General features: G+C 41.2%; 1 protein-coding gene across 1 annotated transcript in view; it reads left to right on the top strand.

Moving 5' to 3' along the window:
* Nucleotides 1-25,800, top strand: part of CFAP46 (cilia and flagella associated protein 46) — a 3,596,153-nt gene that overhangs the window by 171,461 nt on the left and 3,398,892 nt on the right. Inside the window, exon 4 of the mRNA XM_044056880.1 lies at nucleotides 15,261-15,392. Within this exon, the coding sequence (XP_043912815.1) occupies nucleotides 15,261-15,392 (132 nt within the window). The remainder of the gene's footprint in view (nucleotides 1-15,260; nucleotides 15,393-25,800) is intronic.

The following is a 25,800-nucleotide window of genomic DNA, read 5'->3' as shown; positions in this document are numbered from 1 at the left end:
CCCCTTCTGTTCTTCATTGTTTGGACCTAAGGAAAAGGACACACTCACCCAGTGCAAGCAAGAAGGGAAAACACTCTGCCATGGGAGTACATTTTACCGTCCCCTCTAGACCATACCCCAAGGGTCAGAGAGGTGGTAAAATGTGGTTCAAGAAGTCCCAGAGGTTTTGCCAGGATGCACAGGGTGACTCCTCCTTCAGAGGCACAGGAGGAGGAAGAAATGATAGCAGACGCCCTAGAGGCAGGGGTGGACCGCAAAACCAGGGAGGCCATGATTTGTTTCGGGTCCGGCCCTACCAGCACTCGTGATGTGCGGCCTGATTGTGCTTCTCTGGAGCCGGTCGGGGGTCATATTTCTTTGTATCTGGAAGCCTGGCTAAGTATTACTCAAGGCAGATGTGTACAAAGAATTATCACCAGAGATTATTCCATACCCTTTTCTCTGCCACCTCATGTTCCCAAGATGATCCAGGATGTTCCACCCAATCACAGGGACCAGGAAACTGTGGAGGTCAACAAGTTGCTGGCAGAAAGTAATCCAAACCATTCCCGCAGACCAAATAGGATTCAGAACTTACTCCAGATTCTTTTTAGTGCCAAAACATACAGGGGACTGGAGGACCATCTTGGACCTCAGCAAATTAAATGAATCCGTAAAGATGGACAAGTTCCGGATGGTGATACTGTAGTCTATAGTCCTGTTACTAGGGAAAGACCTGTGGATGTGCTCAGTAGACCTCCAAGACACTTACTACCACATAAAAATGGACAGGGCATCGAGGAGTCATTAACGCTTCTGGCTGGGAGCCAGTCACTACCAGTTTTGTGCTCTGCCCTTTGGTCTCACCACAGCCCCTAGGGTGTTCACCAAGTGTATGGTAGTAGTGACAACTCACCTGAGATGTCGAGGATTCCAGGTGTTTCCCTATCTGGATGACTGGCTCCTGACTGCCCCCCACCAGGCATCTACTCCTTCAGACCCGGGACGCTACTATTCAACTGTGTGCCCAGTTTGCGATTACTATCAGTTGGGAAAAATCTGTTTTATTTCCCACTCAGGCTGTGATTTTTATAGGCGCAGAAATACACAGTAGCCATGTTGGCTCATCTTCCAGTAGAAAGGGCACAGAATCTGGTTCTTCAAATTCACAGTCTTCTCCCCTATGAAAAGTCAAGGCCAAGACTGTTCTGAAGCTTCTAGGGACCATGGCTTCTACCATGCTACTAGTGCCACTAGCCAGACTGCATATGCGGATTCTTCAGTGGGTTCTGTCGTCCCAGTTACCCTTATCTCATCACATACTGCTGACAGACTTTTGCAAGAAGGACCTCATTTGGTGGACTCAACACAACCAGTTAACCACGGGCATTCCATTTGTCCCTCACCAACCCATTGCCACTGTGACCACGGATGCCTCACAGATGGGTGGTGTGGGCATTATCTAGGCAGGACTGTCCAAGACACATGGCAAGATCACGAGGCTCACCTGCATATCAGTGTTCTGGAGATGAGGGTGGTGCTCCTGGCGTTGCAAGCACTTCACAACCTTCTTCCTTTTGGGACAATTGCAATACAATCAGACATGTCGCTAGTATGGTACATCAACAAACAAGGTGAAACCAGATCATAACCACTCTGTCGAGAGGCCATTCAAGTTTGGAAATGGGCGATATCTTCCCAGCGCTTTCTGGTGGTGATGCACATCCCAGGGACAACCAACGTGATAGCCGACAAGCTCAGACAGGCAATTTTGATGCCTTACGAGTGGTCTCTGAAACAGGAAATAGCGGAGCAAATTTTCTGCAGATGGGGACAGCCTTGCTACAATCTCTTTGCCAGCCCAATCGGTGCCAAATGCAGCAGCTATTTCTCCCTCATCCCTCCTCCTGGGGAGTCACGGAGAGATGCACGTGTCCGCAATTGGCCTCTCTGTCTCCTTTATGCTTTCCCTCCCTTTCTTCTCGTATCCAAGGTTATTCAGAAAGCGAAACAGCTGGAAAGCAAACTGATCCTCATTGCTCCTTACTGGCCTCTACAGGTTTGGTTCCCCTTTCTCAGGCCTCATCTCCTAGATGATCCATGGATTCTGGACCCAGTACCAGATCTCTTGATGCACATGTCAGGTTCGCTTCACCCCACTTTACACACTCTCAATTTAACAACTTGGCTGCTCCGGTTCCATCCCTAGTCAGGCTTCATGACTTGTCACCCTCCGTGACTCATATCCTTACGTCATCTCATAAACCCTCCACTAGGAAATTATATTCCAGTAAATGGAGGAGGTTCTCTATCTGGGCTGAGAAAAAGAATGTTGACCCTTATACCCCTTCCATTCCGGTGGTTTTGAAGTTTCTGTCTGAACTTTTCCACCAGGGTTCTGTGGCTGCCACAATCAGGGTTCAATAGGCAGCGATTTCTAATTTTCATCTAGGCCTACAAGATTCTAATCTGATGTCACGTAGGTTGTGCAAAACCTTCCTCAAAGGTGCCACTTTAAGACCCCCATTTCAGGAACCAGTTGCTTCATGGGACTTGAAGTTTGTGCTATCTAAATTAACATCTCCACCCTTTGAGCCTTCTTATTCACCACCTTTGAAATTTCTGTCTTGGAAAACTTTGTTTCTAGTGGAAATCACTTCTGCTGGACGAGTGTCAGAGTTACAAGCACTGTCTGTCAAACCCCCTTATCTGATATTTCACAAAGACAGAGTATCTTTTTGTACTAATCCATCCTTTGTCCCCAAGGTCTGTTCTTCTTGCACTTTGAACCAATCCATAGAACTTCCGGTGTTCTTCCCTAATCATTCCAACGCAGCAGAATACAGGTTTCATCAGTTGGATGTTCATAGACAATTACGTTTTTATTTGCACCGGAATAAGGAATTCAGGAAGTCAGACCAATTATTTATTTCCTTCTCCAAATCCAGGTCAGGTCTACCAGTTTCCAAAGTGACCCTCTCAAATTGGATCACTAGTTTTATAGCTTACATTTATGCTTCTGATGGTAAGCCTTTACCTTTCAAAATTAAGGCTCATTCTACGAGATTTCAGTCTACCTCTGCAGCCTTTCAAGCCAGGGTCCCACTTGATAATATCTGTGCAGCAGCAACTTGGGCTACCCCTCACACATTTATTACTCATTACAAATTGGATTTAACCTCTGGGGTAGAGCATCCTTTGGTTCCACTGTACTCAGGAGTATTTTTTCCTTGAGCCACCCAAACGTAAGGTGCTAGGGACGCTGTCCCATGTGTTAGAATGAAGGCGAGATAGGCCTACAGAACATAAAGGTTATGTACTCTCCATAACATTCCATGTTTGTAGTCCATCTCACCCTTCATTCTTATGAACCCACCCTCCTACCCCCATCCTGGAAGGTATCTGGTTACAGAAAAATATTGTTATTATTATTCACTGGAGACCATTTAGTATTGGGTTCTTTCTGTATGGTTTGTTATTATTTCTTTTAGTCAGCAGCAAACAAGATCTGGTGTTTGTACTGGTGCACCATGGCATACCTGTCTAGCCACAAGCCAACTAGAAGACTTTGAGCTTGTAAACAGGCTGAGTCGGAGCCAAGGATTGGCTCTGAACCCATGTGTAAGAATGAAGGGCGAGCTGGACTACAAAAATGGAACGTTATGGTGAGTACATAACTTCTTTTTTGTGCCACTGGTATATTATATGTACTGATGCATATGTAGTGCATCACTGGTGCTTAGTTTGTGCCACTGGTATAGTACACGTATACAGCATTAGAAGGAAAGATTTGAATAGTGCCCTATACAAGCATAGCGTGGAATGCATAGGTTTCAATAAGTTTTTATTTTCCATCTTGGAACAAGGTCAACATGATAAAAGAGGGGGAGATTTCAAAGCCTATTTAGAGCAGAGGGAAGCCAGATGGCAAATCTAATTGAAGGCGGATCATAAACCTGGTTTAAACGACATTATTAACATCAAATGTTTTTTAAAAAATCGTAGGAGACATGTATTAAAATAATATAACATTTATGTTGTATTTAATAAGTTTTATGGTTGTTCTGTCGCTTTTATTGTTTTAATTGGAATAATTAATTTATTATAACATCATCGGTTTTGTAATTGGGCATGCTTTATAAGTGTATTTGTACTGTGAATTTTGTTTCTGAGGAAGTCTATGTGGACGAAAGCGGTCATTAAAGTGGAGTATGTTAAAAATATTTCTCCCCTGGTGTCCTAGAGGCTTGGTGTTGTGGTTTGTTCCACTGGTATAGTATATGCACGGATGCATATGTACTTGCATCACTGGTGCTCAGTTTGTGCCACTGGTATAGTATATGCAGTGATTCATATGTAATGCATCATTGGTGCTCAGTTTGTGCCACTGGTATAGTATATGCAGTGATTCATATGTAGTGCATCATTGGTGCTCAGTTTGTGCCACTGGTATAGTATATGCAGTGATTCATATGTAATGCATCATTGGTGCTCAGTTTGTGCCACTGGTATAGTATATGCAGTGATTCATATGTAGTGCATCATTGGTGCTCAATTTGTGCCACTGGTATAGTATATGCACTGATGCATATGTACTGCATCACTGGGGCTCAGTTTGTGCGACTGGTATAGTATATGCAGTGATTCATATGTAGTGCATCATTGGTGCTCAGTTTGTGCCACTGGCACAGTATATGCACTGATGTATATGTAGTGCGTCATTGGTGCTCAGTTTGTACCACTGGTATAGTATATGCAGTGATTCATATGTAGTGCATCATTGGTGCTCAGTTTGTGCCACTGGTATAGTATATGCAGTGATTCATATGTAGTGCATCATTGGTGCTCAGTTTGTACCACTGGTATAGTATATGCACTGATGCTTTTGTAGTGCATCATTGGTGCTCAGTTTGTGCCGCTGGTATAGTATATGCACTGATGCATATGTACTTGCATCACTGGTGCTCAGTTTGTGCCACTGGTATAGTATATGCAGTGATTCATATGTAGTGCATCATTGGTGCTCAGTTTGTACCACTGGTATAGTATATGCAGTGATGCTTATGTAGTGCATCATTGGTGCTCAGTTTGTGCCACTGGTATAGTATATGCAGTGATTCATATGTAGTGCATCATTGGTGCTCAGTTTGTGCCACTGGTATAGTATATGCACTGATGTATATGTAGTGCATCATTGGTGCTCAGTTTGTGCCACTGGTATAATATATGCACTGATGCATATGTACTGCATCACTGGTGCTCAGTTTGTGCGACTGGTATAGTATATGCAGTGATTCGTATGTAGTGCATCATTGGTGCTCAGTTTGTGCCACTGGTACAGTATATGCACTGATGTATATGTAGTGCGTCATTGGTGCTCAGTTTGTACCACTGGTATAGTATATGCACTGATGCATATGTAGTGCGGCATTGGTGCTCAGTTTGTACCACTGGTATAGTATATGCAGTGATTCATATGTAGTGCATCATTGGTGCTCAGTTTGTGTCACTGGTATATAGTATATGCAGTGATTCATATGTAGTGCATCATTGGTGCTCAGTTTGTGACACTGGTATAGTATATGCACTGATGTATATGTAGTGCATCACTGGTGCTCAGTTTGTGCCACTGGTATAGTATAGCAGTAAGATGCTGTCCATGCCCTGATTATAATAGATTAGTGGATGGTGCAACTGACAGAGTAGCAGGGAGGAATGGGTACTTCCATCCTGTGGGGAGAGTGGTCCCAAGGGTGTTCTCACATAATGATCCCTGGTAGAGGGGGCATAGTCCGATGAGGGAACAGACTGTGGGCATTGACTGAGTTTCTGCAGAGGTAGGATGACGTACAGCAGCAGTAGCTGCAGAGGCGGGTGATAAGTCATCTTGGCCTCATTGTACACCCAGCCTTATAACGTGACCAAGGGATCACAGCATGGGGAGAAATCCCCTGTTGATGGTGTAATGGAGGAGCTCTTGGATTATGTAGCCCAGGCGGGAATGACCCTATCCCTGAGCAGCATCCTACCATCACCCAGAATGATACCACAGTACAAGCAGAAAATGTATGATTTCAACAAATGGCTAAGTTTCTGGTGTCATTCTAAGGGGATCCAGTATCTCTCTGCCTGGATGATGTGACTGACAGACCCCAATGCTTTGCTAGAGATGCCCTGCATTTGTCACCCCTGGGCTTCCGGTTACCAGCCAAGGCTCTTGCCACCTCTCTAGTGCCTTTTTTAGGTGGTGTTCCAAAGATCAAATTACCACCACAACAGCTACAAACAAATGCAATGTGAGGGTCATGCTGCTCAATGCTAGATGTCTAAATCTTAAAATGTACTCACTCAAAGCACTCCTTAGAATGGAAAACATCAACATTTGTGCATAACAGAGACCTGGTTCAAGGCAGCAGAAAGCACCCCTACACTACCAGGCTATAACTCCTTCCACACCTGTCAGTCCCAGAACTTGTACCAAAGCGCCAAAGGCAGTGGTGTTTACATATTCATAAAGGATGTGCACACCTCCAGACTGGTAGCCCAACATAACACATTACAGATACTTCAGATGCAGCTGACATTGGGTAAGACAGCGATTCAGGTCGTAGCCTGCTATAGGTCCCCAACTATGTCCCAAGACTCGCACTCCACGTTCCTAATCACCTTGGAGAATATTAGGGTCCAACCTAACACTCTCATAGTAGGTGACTTAACTACCCCTCCATTAAGTGGGAAAGCTACTCGTGTACCAATACACTTGCCCAACATTTCCTGGAGTTCATTAATTCCAGTGCCCTGGACCAGCTCGTTCTTACCCCCACTAGAGGTAGCAGCATCCTTGACCTGGTCATTACTAACATGGTGACCGTTGCTCTACACCAATAGTCAGCTCCTCCCTGGTTAGATCCAACCACAATCTAATCACCTTGGAATCCACATCCCTCCCACCCCCTCACAAAGGTAAGAACCATGAAAAACTTCTCCAAAGCTAACTTTGGGGTCCTAAAAACAAACGTGGCTAACTTCACGGCATCCATGCAAATGGAGACTAGTTGCATGACCACTGAATCATACACCAATGCACTGTATGAACACGTACACAAATGCATGGATCTTGCCATACCCAATAGAACCAAGATGCTGTCCTACAAAAAAAGGAAGCCAATCTGGTGGTCCGTTCCCATAACCAAACTCTACAACAGAAGGAAGAAACTGATGCAGAATAAGGTGAAGTCCCAAGACTGGAAAAACTCCCTTATCAGCCTGAACAAAAAGTTGAGATCCTTCATCAAATCCTGTAAAGCTAACTATGAGAACAGAATTGCATCAGATAGTAAATACAACTACAAGGCCTTCTATAGTTATGTAAAGAATCTCCACGGCAATACCTATATTTGCTCTGAGCTACTGCCCAATGGTACCTCCTATACCTAGCCAACAGATTTTGCCAGTATACTGGCCAACAGATTCAGTGCCAACTTTACCCCTCTTCCCCCCAAAAGACCAATCACAATACCAGCAGATTGCCAGGCACCCAGTATTACTGCTGCACAGGTTAAAACGGCACTGTCCAAGGCCAAGAATACAGCTTCTGTGGGATCTGACAATATCCCTGGCTGTGTTCTTCATGAACTACAGAGTGAACTGGCACCTCACCTGTGTGCCCTGATCAGTCACAGCCTCACCTCAGGCTTTGTCCCTTCTGAATGGCGCACTGCTATTGTCATCCCTCTCCACAAAGGAGGAGCGACTACAGACCCTAGGAGCTATTGCCCCATTAGCCTGATGAGTCTGATAGGCAAAGCTATGGAACCCTTCATCATGGACCTAATAAACAAGGATATAAGGAATCTCCAAATTCTGGATCCCACACAGTTTGGTTGTGTGAAGGATAGATCATGCCTGCTCAACTTGGTTGACTTCTTTGAGTCTCACCAGAGCTGTGGATGAAGGCAAGGTGGTTCATACAGCCGACCTTGATCTGGCCAAGGCCTTTGATACCATTCCCCACTCAGGAATCATAGAAAAATTCACTAAGCTAGGCATCAATCTCTATATAAAAGAACCACCGACCAGTAAATTCACAAAAACGGTACCAGGACCCTTCTTCACTGAAAAGACAACTTGTCTTTTCAGTGAAGAAGGGTCCTGGTACCGTTTTTGTGAATTTATCAATCTCTATATCACTAGGTGGGTTGCAAACTGGCTCACAGAACCCACAGTGTGAAAGTAGCAGACTCCAAGTTAGACTGCCGACTAGTCACAAGTGGAGTCCCACAGGGTTCATTCCTGGGTCCTCTCCTGTTTGGTATCTATTTCTCTGAAGCTCAGGCCAACACAAAGGGACTCTGGCTGATAAAGTTCACAGACAGTTGTAAGTTGGAAGCTATTAGTAACTCTCCAAGTGATGTTGACATCCTACAGAATGGCCTCACTGAGACCAACAATTCATGTCAGAACCATGGCCTTAAGCTCAATGCTAGAAAATGTGTTATCCCCCATGAGAAAAACTTTCCATGAATTACCACATTTATGGTAGTCCACTGAACACAGAAGGCATGAGAGATCTGGGAACACAGGTTGACAGCAACCTTTCTTTTGATCACCACATTGCCACTGTGGTCAGAAAGTCCTCCTGTGGCACAGCTCATTAAGGGTTTTGCATCCAGAACGAAAGAGGTCATTCTCTCCCTGTACTCTTCCCTCATTAGGCCAGTCATCAAGTACAATGCCCCATTTGGCATGTACCTCACTAGACACCTGTGATGGACACAACACATGAAAAAGACTGATAAATTCAAATAAGATGAACAAAACAGCACACTGCTGGTCTCCAGTAAAATGTCCTTTATTGAGTGCTTTCCTCAGCCATTAAGCTATTGACTTCATCAGAATAACAGATGCATCAAACTACATTTCGTTAAATACTCATTTAACCTTGTGACTAAAACCAATTACACCCAATCAAAGTGAAACATTCATTTGTTTGAATCACTTTGAAATACTTGTATAAATCAAATTAAAATTAAAATTGCAGCAGCAAGGTGAATTTACAAAACTGATTTCTATATAATATTGTACTACCCTAAACCTATCTAATCCTTACAAAATTACACAAAATATAATAAATATATAACTATATAAATAAATATTTTGACTTAAATATGAAATTCTGCTTTTAATTTTAAGATAACTTGATATGGAAACTGTTTCATTGAGTCCTGGGGGGGAAGTGGAATTGCATTTTAGTTGCCACATCAATTCACAAAATTCTAAAATTAATATATTAGGGCCCCCTCTCATGTCCATCCTGTTCTTTAGCAGTAAATTTAAAACTGATCAGGGTTATCTTTGTTGTGCTTATACAATGTGTTTTTACACTGCTTTTCCTAATATCATATAAGTGCTGGTATACACATTTATTAAAACTGTTAATTGTCTTTCTTATATGAAATCCTTGACAATTTTGACAAATAGCAATGTAAATCAAGCTCTTACTAGCACAATTAAACCTTTGTGTCAAGAAAACTTTCCCATATCCTGGTATAATTAAACCCTCATTTTCTAAAATATAAGAACATTGGTTGCAATGGACACACTTTTTTATAGTACCTCTTCCACTATTAGATACATTACTTTCCAACAAATTTTTAAGTGACTTATCCCTCTTGTATGTAACCACTGGATGGTCACCAAGTTTATTTATGTACTGTTCTATTTCAAACATGTCCAATTATTCCTTAAAATGGCCTTAATGCTCTCAAATGATGGACTATAAGTTAACACCATGGATTGTTGAAATGTTATGTTAATATTAGTGACCATGATTTCGGTATTATGGCCATTACCAATAGATCTCCCTAATATTGGTGCGAAATGGCCTTGAAATCTCTTGTTAATGACTTCATTAAGAATTGGGCCAAGAAAATTCTTTGGATACCCACGTGCCACTAGCATATGCTCCAATATTTCTGTCTCTAAGAAAAAGTTATTATCACTTACCATTCTAGCAAACCTAACTCCTTGTCCCTTAACCAAATATCTTTTTTGATGGACAGGGTAGGCACTTGAAAAATGTAAGAGTATTGGAGTAGGTTGGCTTACGGTACAGTGTAGAGACAAAATTATGGTTTTCTTTATCTTTGCAAATGGTAATATCCAAGAAATTGATACTGTCTTTATTGGTTTCCATAGTAAATTCTAAAAAATGTGTACTAGAATTTAAAATACCTAGAAATTCATATAACAACTCATAGCTTCCATCCCATAAAATTAGAATGTCATCTAAAAAAACGGCCGTAAAATAGACATTGTTTGAATAATTTCGTCTTAAATACTACTGCGGTTTCCCATTCTGCTAGCACAGTGTTGGCAAAAAGGGGGCCACAGGAGGCAGCCATGGCTACCCCTACCTTTTGCTTAAAATAGTGTCCCTCAAATGTTATAAAATTGTTTTCAAGGACTAACTCCATTAAAGTCTGAAACATTAAAATTCTATTATGCGTCAGCCCTGAATGCTTACAGAGAAATTCATAAAGCACTGTAATCCCTACATCGTGGGGGATACTTGTGAACAAGTCCTTGACATCTATAGTAGCAAAAATAAGATTTGCTCTATATAATTCTTTAGAAATTTTCTTTAGACAATCCCAGGAGTCAACAAAGATGTGTCCAAATTGTTTAATAGTATCCTTACTCCCTAAATCAATAAATTTAGCCATTGAGAATGTCTTGGATGCTTTACCATCCACAATAGGCCTCATTGGTGGATCAATAGTGGACTTGCATATTTTGGGTACTCCGAAGATTGTAGGTGTACTTGGGTATTCTTGTTGTAGATAATCATGTTCACCTAAGGTTATATGTTGATTTAATAATAAATCCATCAATACAATGTCAATGTATCTGTATGCTATGTTAACTTGATTAAGGGACACTTCCTCATAAGTATCACTGTACAAGTGAGTAAGCATCTTTTGAATGTAAATTTCATAATCCATGGCCACTAACCCACCGTCCTTATCGGGTTTCATTAACCTAACTTTTTTATTTTTTACAATTTCATCCAACAAATTTTTCTCTTGTTTCGAAAGATTTTGTGTACAAGTAATTCTCTCTAAATTCCTCCCTAAGATAGCATCTCTAATCGGGGGGTGCACAATTTCTCATATACTTGTAAAATGGGATGCAAGGGGGGATTGAAAGTACTACTCTTTTTTTACAAAATGACACTAATATAATAAGGGGATCCAACAATATGGAGACCCATGTATTTATTGAAGAAGAAATGGAAGAAGGGATTGACGATAGCAGTAATAATGTGAATATATCCCTGCAGGGGAACCCTTGAAGTGCTCAGAGCGCATTCAGAATCTAAGACAACAGAGGGAAGGGAGGGAAGGGAGACGATACAATCACAACAACAATCATTGCAACAGCAGTACCACAAAGATGCGACCCCATTCTCAGAGGGGTGGTTATCAATGGGGAAGAGGGAGAGGGCAGATATGGTGGTAGTACCTTTTCATACAGAATTACATACACAAACAGAAAGTGCCTCTGAAGCAAACAATATAGTTCTTAATACAGGACGAGACTACAAGATCTATAAGTTAAGTTCAACCCTGATTACCACTGAATGGGCTGATTTATTTCAACGAGGCTTGAAATTTGTACCCAAGAGAAACAACAGTGTTGAGACAGCAATTCCGGAGCTTAAACTGCATGTACGTAAGCTTAATTTTAGATTATACTTTGATTATAAATTGCAGTTTGGACCTACTGACTTGTGTAAAAAGAGTAGTACTTTAAATCCCCCCTTGCACCCCATTTTACAAGTATATGAGAAATTATGCACCACCCAGATTAGAGATGCTATTTTAGGGAGGAATTTAGAGAGAATTACTTATACACAAAATCTTTTTGAAACAAGAGAAAAATGTATTGAATGAAATTGTAAAAAATAAAAAAGTTAGGTTAATGAAACCTGGTAAGGACGGTGGGTTAGTGGCCATGGATTATGAAATTTACATTCAAAAGGTGCTTACCCACTTGTACAGTGATACTTATGAGGAAGTGTCCCTTAATCAAGTTAACATAGCATACAGACACATTGACATTGTATTAATGGATTTATCATTAAATCAACAAAATAACCTTAGGTGAACATGATTATCTACAATACCACCCACGTATACCTACAATCTTTGGAGTACCCAAAATACATAAGTCCACTATTGATCCACCAATGAGGCCTATTCCGGATGCTAAAGCATCCAAGACATTCTCGATGGTTAAATTTATTGATTTAGGGGGTAAGGATGCTGTTAAACAATTTGGACACATCTTGGTTGACTCCTGGGATTGTCTATATCATTCTTTAGAATTTTTCTTTAGAGAAAATCTTATTTTTGCTACTGTAGATGTCAAGGACTTGTTCACAAGTATCCCCCACAGTGTAGGGATTACAATGTTTCATGAATTTCTCTGTAAGCATTTAGGGCTGACGCACAATAGAATTTTAATGTTTCAGACTTTAATGGAGTTAGCCCTTGAAAATAATTTTATAATATTTGAGGGACACTATTTTAAGAAAAAGGTAGAGGTAGCCATGGGTGCCTCATGTGGCCACCATTTTGCCTTCATTGTGCTAGCAGAATGGGAAACCACAGTAATATTTAACACTGAATTATTCAAGCAATGTCTATTTTACTGCCGTTTTTTAGATGACATTCTAATTTTATGGGATGGAAGCTATGAGTTGTTACATGAATTTCTAGGTATTTTAAATTCTAGTACAAACTTTTTAGAATTTACTATGGAAACCAATGAAGACCATATCAATTTCTTGGATACTACCATTTGCAAAGATAAAGAGAAACATAATTTTGTTTCTACACTGTACCGTAAGCCAACCTGCTCCAATACTTTTACATTTTTCAAGTGCATACCCTGTCCATCAAAAAGATTTTTGGTTAAGGGACAAGGAGTTAGGTTGGCTAGAATTGTAAGGGATAATCAACTTTTTCTTAGAGAGACAGAAATATTGGAGCATATGCTAGTGGCACGTGGGTATTTAAAGAATTTTCTTGGCCCAATTCTTAATGAAGTTATTAACAACAGATTTCAAGGCCATTTCACACCAATGTTGGGGAGATCTATTGATAATGGCCATAATACCGAAACCATGGTCACTAATATTAACAGAACAACATTTCAACAATCCATGGTGTTAACTTATAGTCCATCATTTGAGAGCATTAAGGCCATTTTAAGGAATAATTGGACATTGTTTGAAATAGAACAACAGTACATAAACAAACTTGGTGACCATCCAGTGGTTCCATACAAGAGGGATAAGTCACTTAAAAATTTGTTGGAAAGAAATGTATCTAATAGTGGAAGAGGTACTATGAAAAAGTGTGTCCATTGCAACCAATGTTCTTATATTTTAGAAAATGAGGGTTTAATTATACCAGAATATGGGAAAGTTTTCTTGACACAAAGGTTTAATTGTGCTAGTAAGAGCATGGTTTACATTGCTATTTGTCAAAATTGTCAAGGATTTTATATAGGAAAGACAATTAATAGTTTTAATAAACGTGTATACCAGCACTTATATGATATTAGGAAAAGCAGTGTAAAAATGCATTGTATAAGCACAACAAAGATAACCCTGATCAGTTTTAAATTTACTGCTATCGAACAGGTTGGACTTAAGGATAGAGGGGGCCCTATTGAATTAATTTTAGAATTTCATAAATTGATGTGGCAACTAAAATGCAATGCCACCTCCCCCCCGGACTCAATGAAACAGTTTACATATCAAGTTATCTTAAATTAAAAGCAGAATTTCATATTTAAGTCTAAATATGTATTTATATAGGTCTAGATTTATTATATTTAGTGTACTTTTGTAAGGGTTAGATAGGTTTAGGGTAGTGCAATATTATATAGAAATCAGTTTTGTAAATTCACCTTGCTGCTGCAATTTTAATTTTAATTTGATTTATACAAGTATTTCAAAGTGATTCAAACAAATGAATGTTTCACTTTGATTGGATGTAATTGGTTTTAGTCACAAGGTTAAATGAGTATTTAATGAAATGTAGTTTGATGCATCTGTTATTCTGATGAAGTCAATACCTTAACGGCTGACGAAAGTGCTCAATAAAGGACATTTTATTGGAGACCAGCAGTGTGCCATTTTGTTCATCTTATTTGAACTCCCTAGACCTGCAACAACTGGAGAGGATGCAAAAGTCCCTCACAAAGAGGATCCCAGACCTTAAACACTGGTCCTATATGGACAGACTCAAAAAAACTCCAACTATTCTCTGTCTCATATCGCCTACTTAGAGGCAATCTCTGCTTGACATACAAAGCCATGTCTGACCCAGCTCTGTTAGAAATGCTACATCTAAAGAAATCCCAATCCCTCCTCGCCACACGCTCCAGAGACCTCAACCTCATTACCACAATCAACAGAACTTACTGGAGGGACAAGTTGATAACCCAGAGACTGCCCATGCTATGGAATAGTCTTCCCATACATGTCAAGCAGAGCATCTCGCTGACCCTTTTCAAGAGAAATCTTGAGTGGATGGGAAATAGAAGATTCACCCCAGGGTTAACTCCAGTGGCTTTTCTCGACAGAGGCACTGGGAACTAAGGTAGGGTGGCATGATGCCAAGGTAATCCTATGGCTAGGCTTGTAAAGGCCCCAGGACCATTAACCTAGTACACACCTATGAACCTATGATGGCCAGACCTCCAGGGCATCTTTAAGATTCACACTGGCCCTAGCCACAGGGAGGATGTCAGTGGGTACTCATAGGCGACAGTAGACACTGCAGAGGATCTGGAGCATTGAGGTACTGTGGTAAGGGGCAAACAAATGTTTGATTTTTAATGACTTTCACTTTTGCATGGATTCTACCATGGTAATTTTAAACCTAGAATTTGAGATAAAGTAACGTTTTAATCTTTTTTAGTATTTAACCCCAAAAGTCATAATTGCATAAAGTTTTCTTTTTCTTTTAAACTGGGCGAAACAAATCTTACTGCTAGTGTAATTATACTTGTCCACCATTGCACAGAGTCTGCTCTAAACTTTGTATCATTACAAGTAAATGTCAGTTTGTGTACTTTTTTGTGTTTGTTTGTTTTTGGTTTTGGTTTATTTTATTTTATTTTTTTTTTTTTGCAACTCTCGTCTCTCTTTTCCTGCCTTGAGTACTCTTATCTGGTAATATTCATCATTTTTTTTCTTTTTATAGCTTGGGCAACCAGACATAAGCAAAGATTGTTTAATGATGTATTTTAAAGGAAAGCCACCTCCAAATCAGTTTCTGGGTCGAGCTTACTTGTGCCAGGGCCAATTGCAAGCTCCAGGGTCATCTGAACATCTGGTAAAACATAATATCTGTATCTGTGTTTCAATACTTTGTAAAAAGCATAAAATGCATTTTTTCGTGTATATAATATCTTCTATTACAGCAAAGTATTTTATTTCTATGTTAATTATTTTGTAAAAGTGTATGTGCATTTTCTTGCAATTGACCATGATCTGGCATAACATTTCATAATACTGTAATTGCCCACCTGCTATACTCAATTAAGAGCATAGAGAATAAATACTAGGTTGTAAAAGACTGCCACTCATCTGTTGAAAAATGTTACTAATCAGCAAGTGAATTTTAAACATTCTGCTGATGTTACAGTGGCTTTAATATAAACTTCTGTTTTACTGAACTCTGTGCTTTTCAATTGGATATTTCATTTCTTTATATTGAATTAATATATTGATGTCAGAAAAAGACGTGATTTTCTGTCATGGTTTGCTGTTTTATGTGTGCAGCTGCCCTCCCTGTAACATTTTTTCCCTAACCACTACTTGGTGTCTGAGGTCTCATACCCCATGATTCAGTCTTAGTTGGTCCTTACTATCCACTACAATTTCTAATAAAAAGTACCTTTTAAAGTCTAGACTAATGTGGGTACTTTTGCACTGAACGTCCTGCTTGTTTTTTTGTCATCTCGTCTTTAAATGAATTCTGTCATACTGCCCTTCATATCCTTTCTGCTTTTTCTGTAGTTTACTCCAGCCTGAAAATGTTTATCTTTTTCTGGTTGTCATCCTATTCGGTAAACTGCAGACCCTTTTTACTCTCTCAGCCTTTCTGAGGTTGGTTTTGGTTACCCTGATTTTCTTTTCTCTGTGAGGCCACAAATGTTCACAGAACTCCTGCTAGGATTTTGTAAGAACCACTCTCCTTCTTGAGTTATATCCTTCAGGATATGCTGTAGCATGTTCCTTACTCTGTCCATGTTTCTTCATTCATTTCTGCTGATTTAGTCTGCTATAATAGTGACCCCAGTTCCTTTTCATATCATATGCTATTCAAGGTAGTTATAGTATTTCATCTTGGGGAAATTGTACCCCAGTACCTTGCACTTTACTGCATTAAATTGTAGTTTCGTTTTTTTCTTCCCAGAGGGCTAGCTGATTTGTTTTGAAGTCTGATCAGCCTCACCCTGTATTATCCTGTCTGTGTCGGTTTCCTTCACAAACCGGCTGATGATGATCGCAGTGCACTGTCTAATGTCTGAGATGAACCAGTAAAAACAACTAGTCCCAAACTAACCCTTTAAAGACATTGTCATCACTTTTGTTTTGATGGGGATCCTTTAACTACCACTTTTTATATCCTCAAGAGGAATATCTCAAGAAGCAGAAAGGCTCTTAAAAGCTCCTAACAGTTTCCTTAAAAGATTCCTGTAAGGAATTAAGCCAAAAGTGTTATTAAAGTCAAGGTGTTGAGTATCTGTCAGGTTCCTTTTATTAGATTACAGCATATAACTGGACTTTTTGAAAACCGTGACCTTTTAACCTCAAAACCATATTAAATTTCAATCTTCAGCTTAAATTTCTGTATGAAACCAGCTACATTTGTCCTCTGTATCATGCCAGTAATCTTCTCTGCTGTTTTGGTGAGGTTTCTCTGGAACTTTGCCATTTGGCCAGAAGTTGAAGAGTTCTTTTATGGAAGTTACGAAAACCTCTGCTGAAATCTGAAGGATCTTGGGAGGAATACTGTCAGAGCCTTCTGTCTTGTCCTTTGGAAGTTACTTATGCACCATTTCCAAAGACTCCTTGGATGTGAGACCATCCCTTAGTGGTCAGTCTTCTTCCATTACCGTGTCCTCACTCTGAAAGGCCTCTTCTCATTTATGAACACCATGACAAAATATTAATAAATGTCTCTTTTATTAGCATAATCCTTGTAGTTTTTGGCATCATTTTGCACCCCACGAGGATCGATTTTCATTTTCCTTCTTTCCATGTAAACTCAGTCAGTCCCCTTTCATGTTTAACACTAGCTCCTTCAGCCTTACTCTGTCCTGTCGTAAGATATTTGATGTCAGTCCCCTTTCATATTGAACACTATCTCCTTCTCTAGCCTTACTCTGTCCTGTCGTAAGATATTTGATGTCAGTCCCCTTTCATGTTTAACACTAGCTCCTTCAGCCTTACTCTGTCCTGTCGTAAGATATTTGATGTCAGTCCCCTTTCATGTTTAACACTAGCTCCTTCTCCAGCCTTACTCTGTCCTGTCGTAAGATATTTGATGTCAGTCCCCTTTCATGTTTAACACTAGCTCCTTCAGCCTTACTCTGTCCTGTCGTAAGATATTTGATGTCAGTCCCCTTTCATGTTTAACACTAGCTCCTTCAGCCTTACTTTGTCCTGTCTTAAGATATTTGATGTCAGTCCCCTTTCATGTTTAACACTAGCTCCTTCTCCAGCCTTACTCTGTCCTGTCGTAAGATATTTGATGTCAGTCCCCTTTCATGTTTAACACTAGCTCCTTCAGTCTTACTCTGTCCTGTCTTAAGATATTTGATTATGATGTCCAAGTTTCTTCATACTCCTCCTGTGTATGCACCTTCACTTTCTTTGAAAGTCTTTAGATTATACTTTCATGACCATCCCTGATCCTGAAACTGCCGGAGGTGTTTCACAAGGTCTGTATGTTTGAAAATTGATGCTAAGAATATTCTTGTTGTGCAGTAGCATTTGGTCACTTCATCCATCCCCTACCCCAAAACTGCAGATGCTCTGCCACAAGGCCCACCTCTGTGAAAGTTGTCTCTGTGAATATTGTCATTTTTCAGTGTAAACAAGTATAGTATGAAGAGCCTTACTGAGGAGTAACTTTATTCGAATATGTCCTTGTCCTGTGCTGGAAGTGATTGTGACATTTCCCTCCAAAGAAGTAGCTCTTGCACTCTTAGGACCATTTACTAAGTTGACCATGATTCTTTGTCTTGACCAACAGATTACACTTTATATACCAGTTATGTAGTCTTCTTAGGCTCTTGGTGTCTGCATTCATTAAATGAAAGAAAACCTGTTCTACTTTGTGCCAGACATAACTGATTGCTGTCTGTTATAATTAACTTGAGGATGGTAGTTGACTGTAGTAAAATGTACTGCTAAATCTCCCCTCACTTTGATTTCTGCATTCACTTAATCGCCATCTTCCTTCAGAAAAAAAATCTACTATACTATAGCAACATTCAGAAATGTAGTAAATACAACCCTAAAAAACTCTAGTCAAGCATTAAAGAAATCTTGCATCCTAGCCAAAAATTCGTCTTTAACCCCTGTCCAATAACGGACTACTCGAAACTGCAATAGAATTCAACTCTTATTTCATAGCTAGTATGGCATCCCTTAACCAAAGATTCCCTAATATCTAACCTTAACCTGCCTAACAGTCACATACACCACATCCAGTTTTACCTTTAAACCTGTGCCCACATCCTATATAAAACTGCTTAAAAAAAAAAAAGAACTCTGATCATGTTTTACTTCAGTTGATGCCCTTCCGAGTAAGTACCTTAAAATAGCAGCCAGTAGCATTTCCTGTCCGGTGTCAATCCTTATAAATTGGTCCATCCAGGAATCCCACATTCCCTTCCGAGTAAGTACGTTAAAATAGCAGCCAGTAGCATTTCCTGTCCAGTGTCAATCCTTATAAATTGGTCCAGCCAGGAATCCCACATTCCCTTCCGAGTAAGTACCTTAAAATAGCAGCCAGTAGCATTTCCTGTCCGGTTTCAATCCTTATAAATTGGTCCATCCAGGAATCCCACATTCCCTTCCGAGTAAGTACCTTAAAATAGCAGCCAGTAGCATTTCCTGTCCGGTTTCAATCCTTATAAATTGGTCCATCCAGGAATCCCACATTCCCTTCCGAGTAAGTACCTTAAAATAGCAGCCAGTAGCATTTCCTGTCCGGTGTCAATCCTTATAAATTGGTCCATCCAGGAATCCCACATTCCCTTCCGAGTAAGTACCTTAAAATAGCAGCCAGTAGCATTTCCTGTCCGGTGTCAATCCTTATAAATTGGTCCATCCAGGAATCCCACATTCCCTTCCGAGTAAGTACCTTAAAATAGCAGCCAGTAGCATTTCCTGTCCGGTGTCCATCCAGGAATCCCTCATTCCCTTTCTTGCTCTGGAAAGAATTGCACATTGTCACCACAAAGGAGGAAATTCAATAGACATAACTTTAGACCTATAGCAATCTTATTCCCCCTCTCCAAAACACTTGAAAAAATGTATTCAAAAACAATTACTAAATTATCTTCTGCAGGAAGAACTGCTGTCCCTCACAAAGCATGGTTTCTGACCCTTCCACAGTACTAACTGCACTTCTAAACTTTATAGGTGCTGTCAGTAATGCTGTAGAGAACTCACAAAGCATGGTTTCTGACCCTTCCACAGTACTAACTGCACTTCTAATCTTTATAGGTGCTGTCAGTAATGCTGTAGAGAACTCACAAAGCATGGTTTCTGACCCTTCCACAGTACTAACTGCACTTCTAATCTTTATAGGTACTGTCAGTAATGCTGTAGAGAGTGGCAAACAAGTCTGTTTTTTTTCAAATGCCCCCACTAGGTCTACCTCATCCCACCCTTCTATTGTTCAAGCTACTTTTCCAATAGGTATCGGTCAGTAAAATGGCTTTCCACTCTCTCTTCCTACCTCCCCACTCACCACCAGTGTACCGTGAGGCTATGTTCTTGTCTCCCCCTCTTCTTTAACATTCTCACCAACACCCTCCACACATCCACACAACAGGCCTCCCTAGTACAATATACACATATGACTGCACTCATATGCACATCAGACAACCTAGTACATCTCAGGAAACTTTAACAGCCACTGATACATGGGTTTGTAAGTCACTAATCAACCCCTCAACAATCCATATTACTACCCCCTCACCCCAAATCCCTCTATCATGAAAAAAGAAAAGAAAATTCTTTCTCATAATAATACAAGTGTTGAAGTCACTTATAACAAATTATTAGAATTCTTTCTCATAATAATACAAGTGTTGAAGTCGCTTCTTATAACAAATTATTAGAATTCTTTCTCATAATAATACAAGTGTTGAAGTCGCTTCTTATAACAAATTAGAATTCTTTCTCATAATAATACAAGTGTTGAAGTCGCTTCTTATAACAAATTATTCGGGATAATTTTGAATGATGATCTTAAATTATACCTGCATGTACCAAACTGCATAAAAACTCAAAAACTAGGAATGATGATCTTAACTTATACCTGCATGTACCAAAATGCATAAAAACTCAACAAAAACTAGGAATGATGATCTTAACTTATACCTGCATGTACCAAACTGCATAAAAACTCAAAAACTAGGAATGATGATCTTAACTTATACCTGCATGTACCAAACTGCATAAAAACTCAAAAACTAGGCATGCTGTACAGAGGCAAGAACTTTCTCACCAATGCAACTAAAACTACTCGTGCCATAACTTACCTCCTCCCCTCATGAGTTTATTGTACTTTAGTCCTGACTTGCCTCCAGGTATCACAAAAAGCAAAACGTGAACAATGCTAAAATAAACTTGCAAGCTTTGCAGCAAGAACTCCTTTCAGAACCCACCTTTGTACTGCACTAAAAAGCCTAAGTTAGTTAGAACTACCCTATCAGTTAACATGTACCCAGGTTGTTACCTCTAAAATTATCCAGGATCCATCTGATTCTAGCACTTAATGCCGTTTTTGCACCACTATGTTCCCAGTCTGGCATTACAATCCAATGACCAAAAACGTATTTGTCCACAAACCTGATAAATCTTCTGGGCATGGTCTGTACTTGTACCATGTTGCTAAAGCCTGGAACTCATTACCTATTCCCTCCAGCCTTCCTCGGATGAATCCGTATACCTGGAAGCTTTTCATGCCCAGCCCTCTACCTCTTGGACATCTCCACCCGCTGATGAACTTATTAAACTGATCACTCAGTGGGCTAGGAAAATTCCTGACTCCATTGAGCCAAACCCCAAGAGGCCTGACCAGATTCTGTCTGCCCCTAAGGATGAGCAGCACTGGGCTAAGGGTATCCCTGTAGATGCCATGGTGATAGCGGCAGCCACAAAAAAGGCACTTGCAGAGGAAAGTCTTACTATCTATCCTCCTAACAAGGAGTCTAGGGCTATGGATAGGTTTGGGAAGTGAGTTTATGCTTCATCGAGCTTCGCTCTCAGGTCTTTGAACTACATGGCACACTTTAGCAGGTTGCAGGGGGATCTGATTAACGGGTTTTCCGATACATTTACAGCGGTAGTAGCCGAAGAGGTCCGAGAAGTTTACCTCTCAGCTCCCCACCCTTGAATCGATTTCCAACTCGTCCATGAGGCTAAGTGACCACGCAGCTGAAGGGATGACAAGAGCAGCGGGATCAGGCGTTGCCATCAGGAGACACGCCTGGATGCACTTGTGTCTTTGCAGAGTCATTTAAATCTTCGTTTGTCAATGCTCCATTTGACGGATCATCCTTGTTTGGACCCAAGGTAAAATGCATACTGCCAGATGTGAGAAAGATGGGAAGACTCTTTCTGTCATGGGCATATGCTTCTCCACTCCTCAACAACCCTACTCTAGGAACCAGAAAAGTGGGGGCTGTTGGTTTAAAAATTCCCAAGGGCCTTTCCAGGACTCGCGTGGCAAGGACGTCTCCCAAGGCAGAGGGGGAAATTACAATGGAAGAGACAGTTTAAGAGGCAGAGGTGGCCCACAGAACCAGAGGTCCAGAGATTCCTTCTCTGGTAACTCCAACCAGCGCTCCTGAATGGAGGCCCAATTGCCTTCCTCTGGAGGCAGTTGGGGCAGATTATCCCAACACCAATCTGCCTGGCTGCAAATGACATCAAAACAGATGGGTGCAGAGCATCATTTCCAGAGGCTGCATCATTCCCCTTTTGATGAATCTAAAATCGTAAAAAAGACTCCCAGGTGTTCCACCCAGTCACAGGAAAGCAGCAGTTTTAGAAATTCAAAAACTGCTTGAGAAAAGAGTCCTCCAAGAATTCCCACTGGACCAGGGAGGATTCGGGTTTTACTAGAGATTCTTTTTAGTGCCCAAGAAAACATGGGAATGGAGACCCATTTTGGATCTCGGCCAGTTCAAGTCAGTTCAGCAAACCAAGTTCCAGATGGTTCGGTGCAGTTAATACTTCTTTTCTTGGAAAAAGACAATTGGATGTGCTCTGTAGATCTTCAGAATATGTATTACTACATAAAAATGGACAAACGCTGCAGATGATCCCTGTGCTTCCAGCTGGGAACCAGTCACTATCAGTTCAAAGCACTGCCCTTTGGTGTCATCACAGCCCCCAGGGTGTTTAACAAATAAATGGCAGTGGTAGCAGCTCATCTCAGACTGCTGGGGTTTTGAGTTTTTCCTTGATTGGCTCCTTACCACTAACACAAGGTGTCAATTCGTAAGAGCAAGATATTCCACCCTACATCTTTGAAATTCCTTAGGCATTGCAATAAGTTATGAAAAGTCTTATCTGGAACCTACACAACACCTGGAATTTATGGGAACTGTGTCATAGGTTCATAGGTTGGTACTAGGCTATCAGCACTAGGGCCTATACATACCTAGACATCTCAATTCCCTGGTTATTTCTTCCCACAGTATTTACTTCCCTGGACCCCTGTCTAGCAGGGCAGAAGGGGAAATTACAATGCAAGTTCAAGAGGTAGAGGTGGCCCACAGAACCAGGGGTCCAGAGGTTCAGTCAGTTCAGCAAACCAAGTTCCGGATGATCTTGGTGCAGTCAGTACTTCCTTTCTTGGAAAAAGTCAATTGGATGTGCTCTGTAGATCATCAGAATATGTATTACTATATAAAAATGTACAAATGCTGCAGAAGATCCCTGCGCTTCCAGCTGGGAGCCAGTCACTATCAGTTCAAAGCACTGCCCTTTGGTAACACCACAGCCCCCAGGGTGTTTAACAAATGCATGGCAGTGGTATCAGCTCATCTGACTGCAGGGGTTTTGAGTTTTTCCTTATCTTGATGACTGGCTCCTTACTGCTACCCCAGGCGTCAGTTCATAAGAGCAAAAGATTACACACTACATCTTTGCACTTCCTTGGGCATTACGAAAAATCTCATCTGGAGCCTACACAGCACCTGGAATTTATAGGGACTGTGTCACAGGTTCATAGGTTGGCACTAGGCTATAGGCACTAGGGCCTATACAAGCCTAGCCATAACAATTCCCTGGCTATTTCTTCCCACAGTATTTACTTTCCTGGACCCCTGTCTAGCAGGGCAAGTGACATGATCCCCGGGGTGAATTTCCTATCTCCCATCCAATCATCAAGGTTCCTTTTGAAGAGGGCCAAAGAGGCGCTCTGCTTGACATGTATGGGCAGACTATTCCAGAGTCTGGGGAGTCTCTGGGTCAAGAACCTATCCCTCCAGCATGTTTTGTTCATTGTGATGACATGGTTTAGATCCCTGGAGCGTGTGTCCGAGGGATTGGGTTTTCTTTCTGTAGCATGTCCAGCAGCTCTGGGTTTGACATGGCCTTGTATGTTAAGCAGAGATCGCCTCTGAGTAGATGATATGCGACAGAGTGTAGGTGGAGTTTTTTTAAGTCGGTCAGCATAGGGCATCTGCTTTAGGCCTGTGATTGTTTTAGTGAAGTATTTCTGCGGCCTTTCCAGTTGCAGATGTCTTGAGAGGTACATATCAAATGTGGCGTTGTATTCTATAAATGGGTCTAATGAGGGATGACTACAGTGGGACATTGACCTCCTTTTTTCTGGATGAAAAGCTCTTGGTGATGAGGTGTGCCACATAGGATTTCCTGACTGCTGTTATGTGGTTATCGAAGGTAAGACCACTGTCCATCTGTGTCCCTAAGTCTCTTATCACACTTTGTGTTTAGTGTACTGCCACCTATGTAGTAATTCACAAAGGGGATAACTATACATATTTTGGCATTGAGCTTGAGCCCATGGCTCTGACACCAAGCATCTGTTTCTGCAATGCCCTTTTGTAGAATATCCACATCATTTGGGGATTCAATAATGGCTCCCAGTTTGCAGTCATCTGTAAACTTTGTTAGCCAGAGTCCCTTAGTGTTGGCCTGTACTTCAGAGAAGTAGATGCCAAACAAGAGCGGTTCCAAGGCTGAACCCTGAGGTACTCCACTTGTCACTTGTCTGAAGCTGGATGTGGAGTTGGCTACTTTTACAGTGTGTGTTCTGTCAGTAAGCCAGTTGGCAACCCATTGAGTGATATAAGGATTAATACCAAGCTTAGTAAGTTTATCTATGATTCCAGAGTGGGGGATGGTGTCGTAGGCCTTGGCAAGGTCCAGATAGGCTGTGTGGACCACCTTACCCTGGTCTACGGCTCTGGAGACTGATTCAAAGAAGTCATTCAGATTCGGGAGACAAGATCCGCCTTTCACTAACCCAAATTGTGTGGGGTCCAGTGTTTGAAGGTTGCCAATGTCTTTGTTTATAAGTTCCATGGTAATACGTTCCATGGCCTTGCAGATCAGGCTCGTCAGACTGATGGGGTGGTAGTTCCCGGCATCCAAGGTGGATCCCCCTTGTGGAGTGGGATAACTGTAGCTGTGCGCCACTCAGTGGGCACGAAGCTTGAGGTGAGGCTATGATTAAACATGACACTTGGGTAAGGTGCCAGTTCATTTTGTAGTTCATGTAGTACACAGCCTGAGATGTCATATCTGGTCCCATGGATGTTGTATTCTTAGCTTTGGAGAGTACGTTTTTTACCTCTGTGACCATTATTACCGGAATTTGGCAATCTTTTGGTATTGAGATGGGTCTTTTAGGGGTTGAGTGGGGGATGAAGTTGGCACTTTATCAATCTGCCAGGATATTGGCAATATCCTTGGGATCAGTATATTTTATGGCTTTCTGTTGTAGCTCAGAGCAGATGTTCATCATGTTTCTCTGTTGCAGTCATGACTGTAGGGTTCTCCCCTGCCGGCAGGCAGTCCTCGGTCGGCCAGAATCCCAAAGTCTGGGTCTGGCGTCTGCTGCTCAGCCATGCTCCCTGACTTTAGAGCGCCAGGAGTACAAAGCTGACAGCCGATGCCATGTTCTCCAGTCTTTCTTGCCGTGCGGTGATAGCAGTTCGCAAGTGCCGGTCGGCTGACTCCTGACAATTTTTTCTAAACGTACTTCAGTCCGAAGACTTTCTTCTCCTACTCAAAGCTAAGTACCCCGTTGGGGAACCTTTTTTCTTGCTCCAGTCCGATGTCAGAAAAAGTTAATTGCATTTCATGTGGGAAGCAAATACCTCATAAGGATTTCCATTCTTACTGTATTCCTTGCTTAGGCCCTGACCACGACGTAGCTAGTTGTTGGTTTTGTGCTAGATTCAATCAACGTACAATTAAACGAAGGTACGATTTTGCATTTCATTACTTCGGTA

The sequence above is a fragment of the Protopterus annectens genome, chromosome 14.part0 (genome assembly GCF_019279795.1).
Source record: "Protopterus annectens isolate FY-2018-M chromosome 14.part0, PAN1.0, whole genome shotgun sequence".
Taxonomy (NCBI): domain Eukaryota; kingdom Metazoa; phylum Chordata; order Ceratodontiformes; family Protopteridae; genus Protopterus; species Protopterus annectens.
This window is presented reverse-complemented; position numbering and strand designations above follow the sequence as displayed.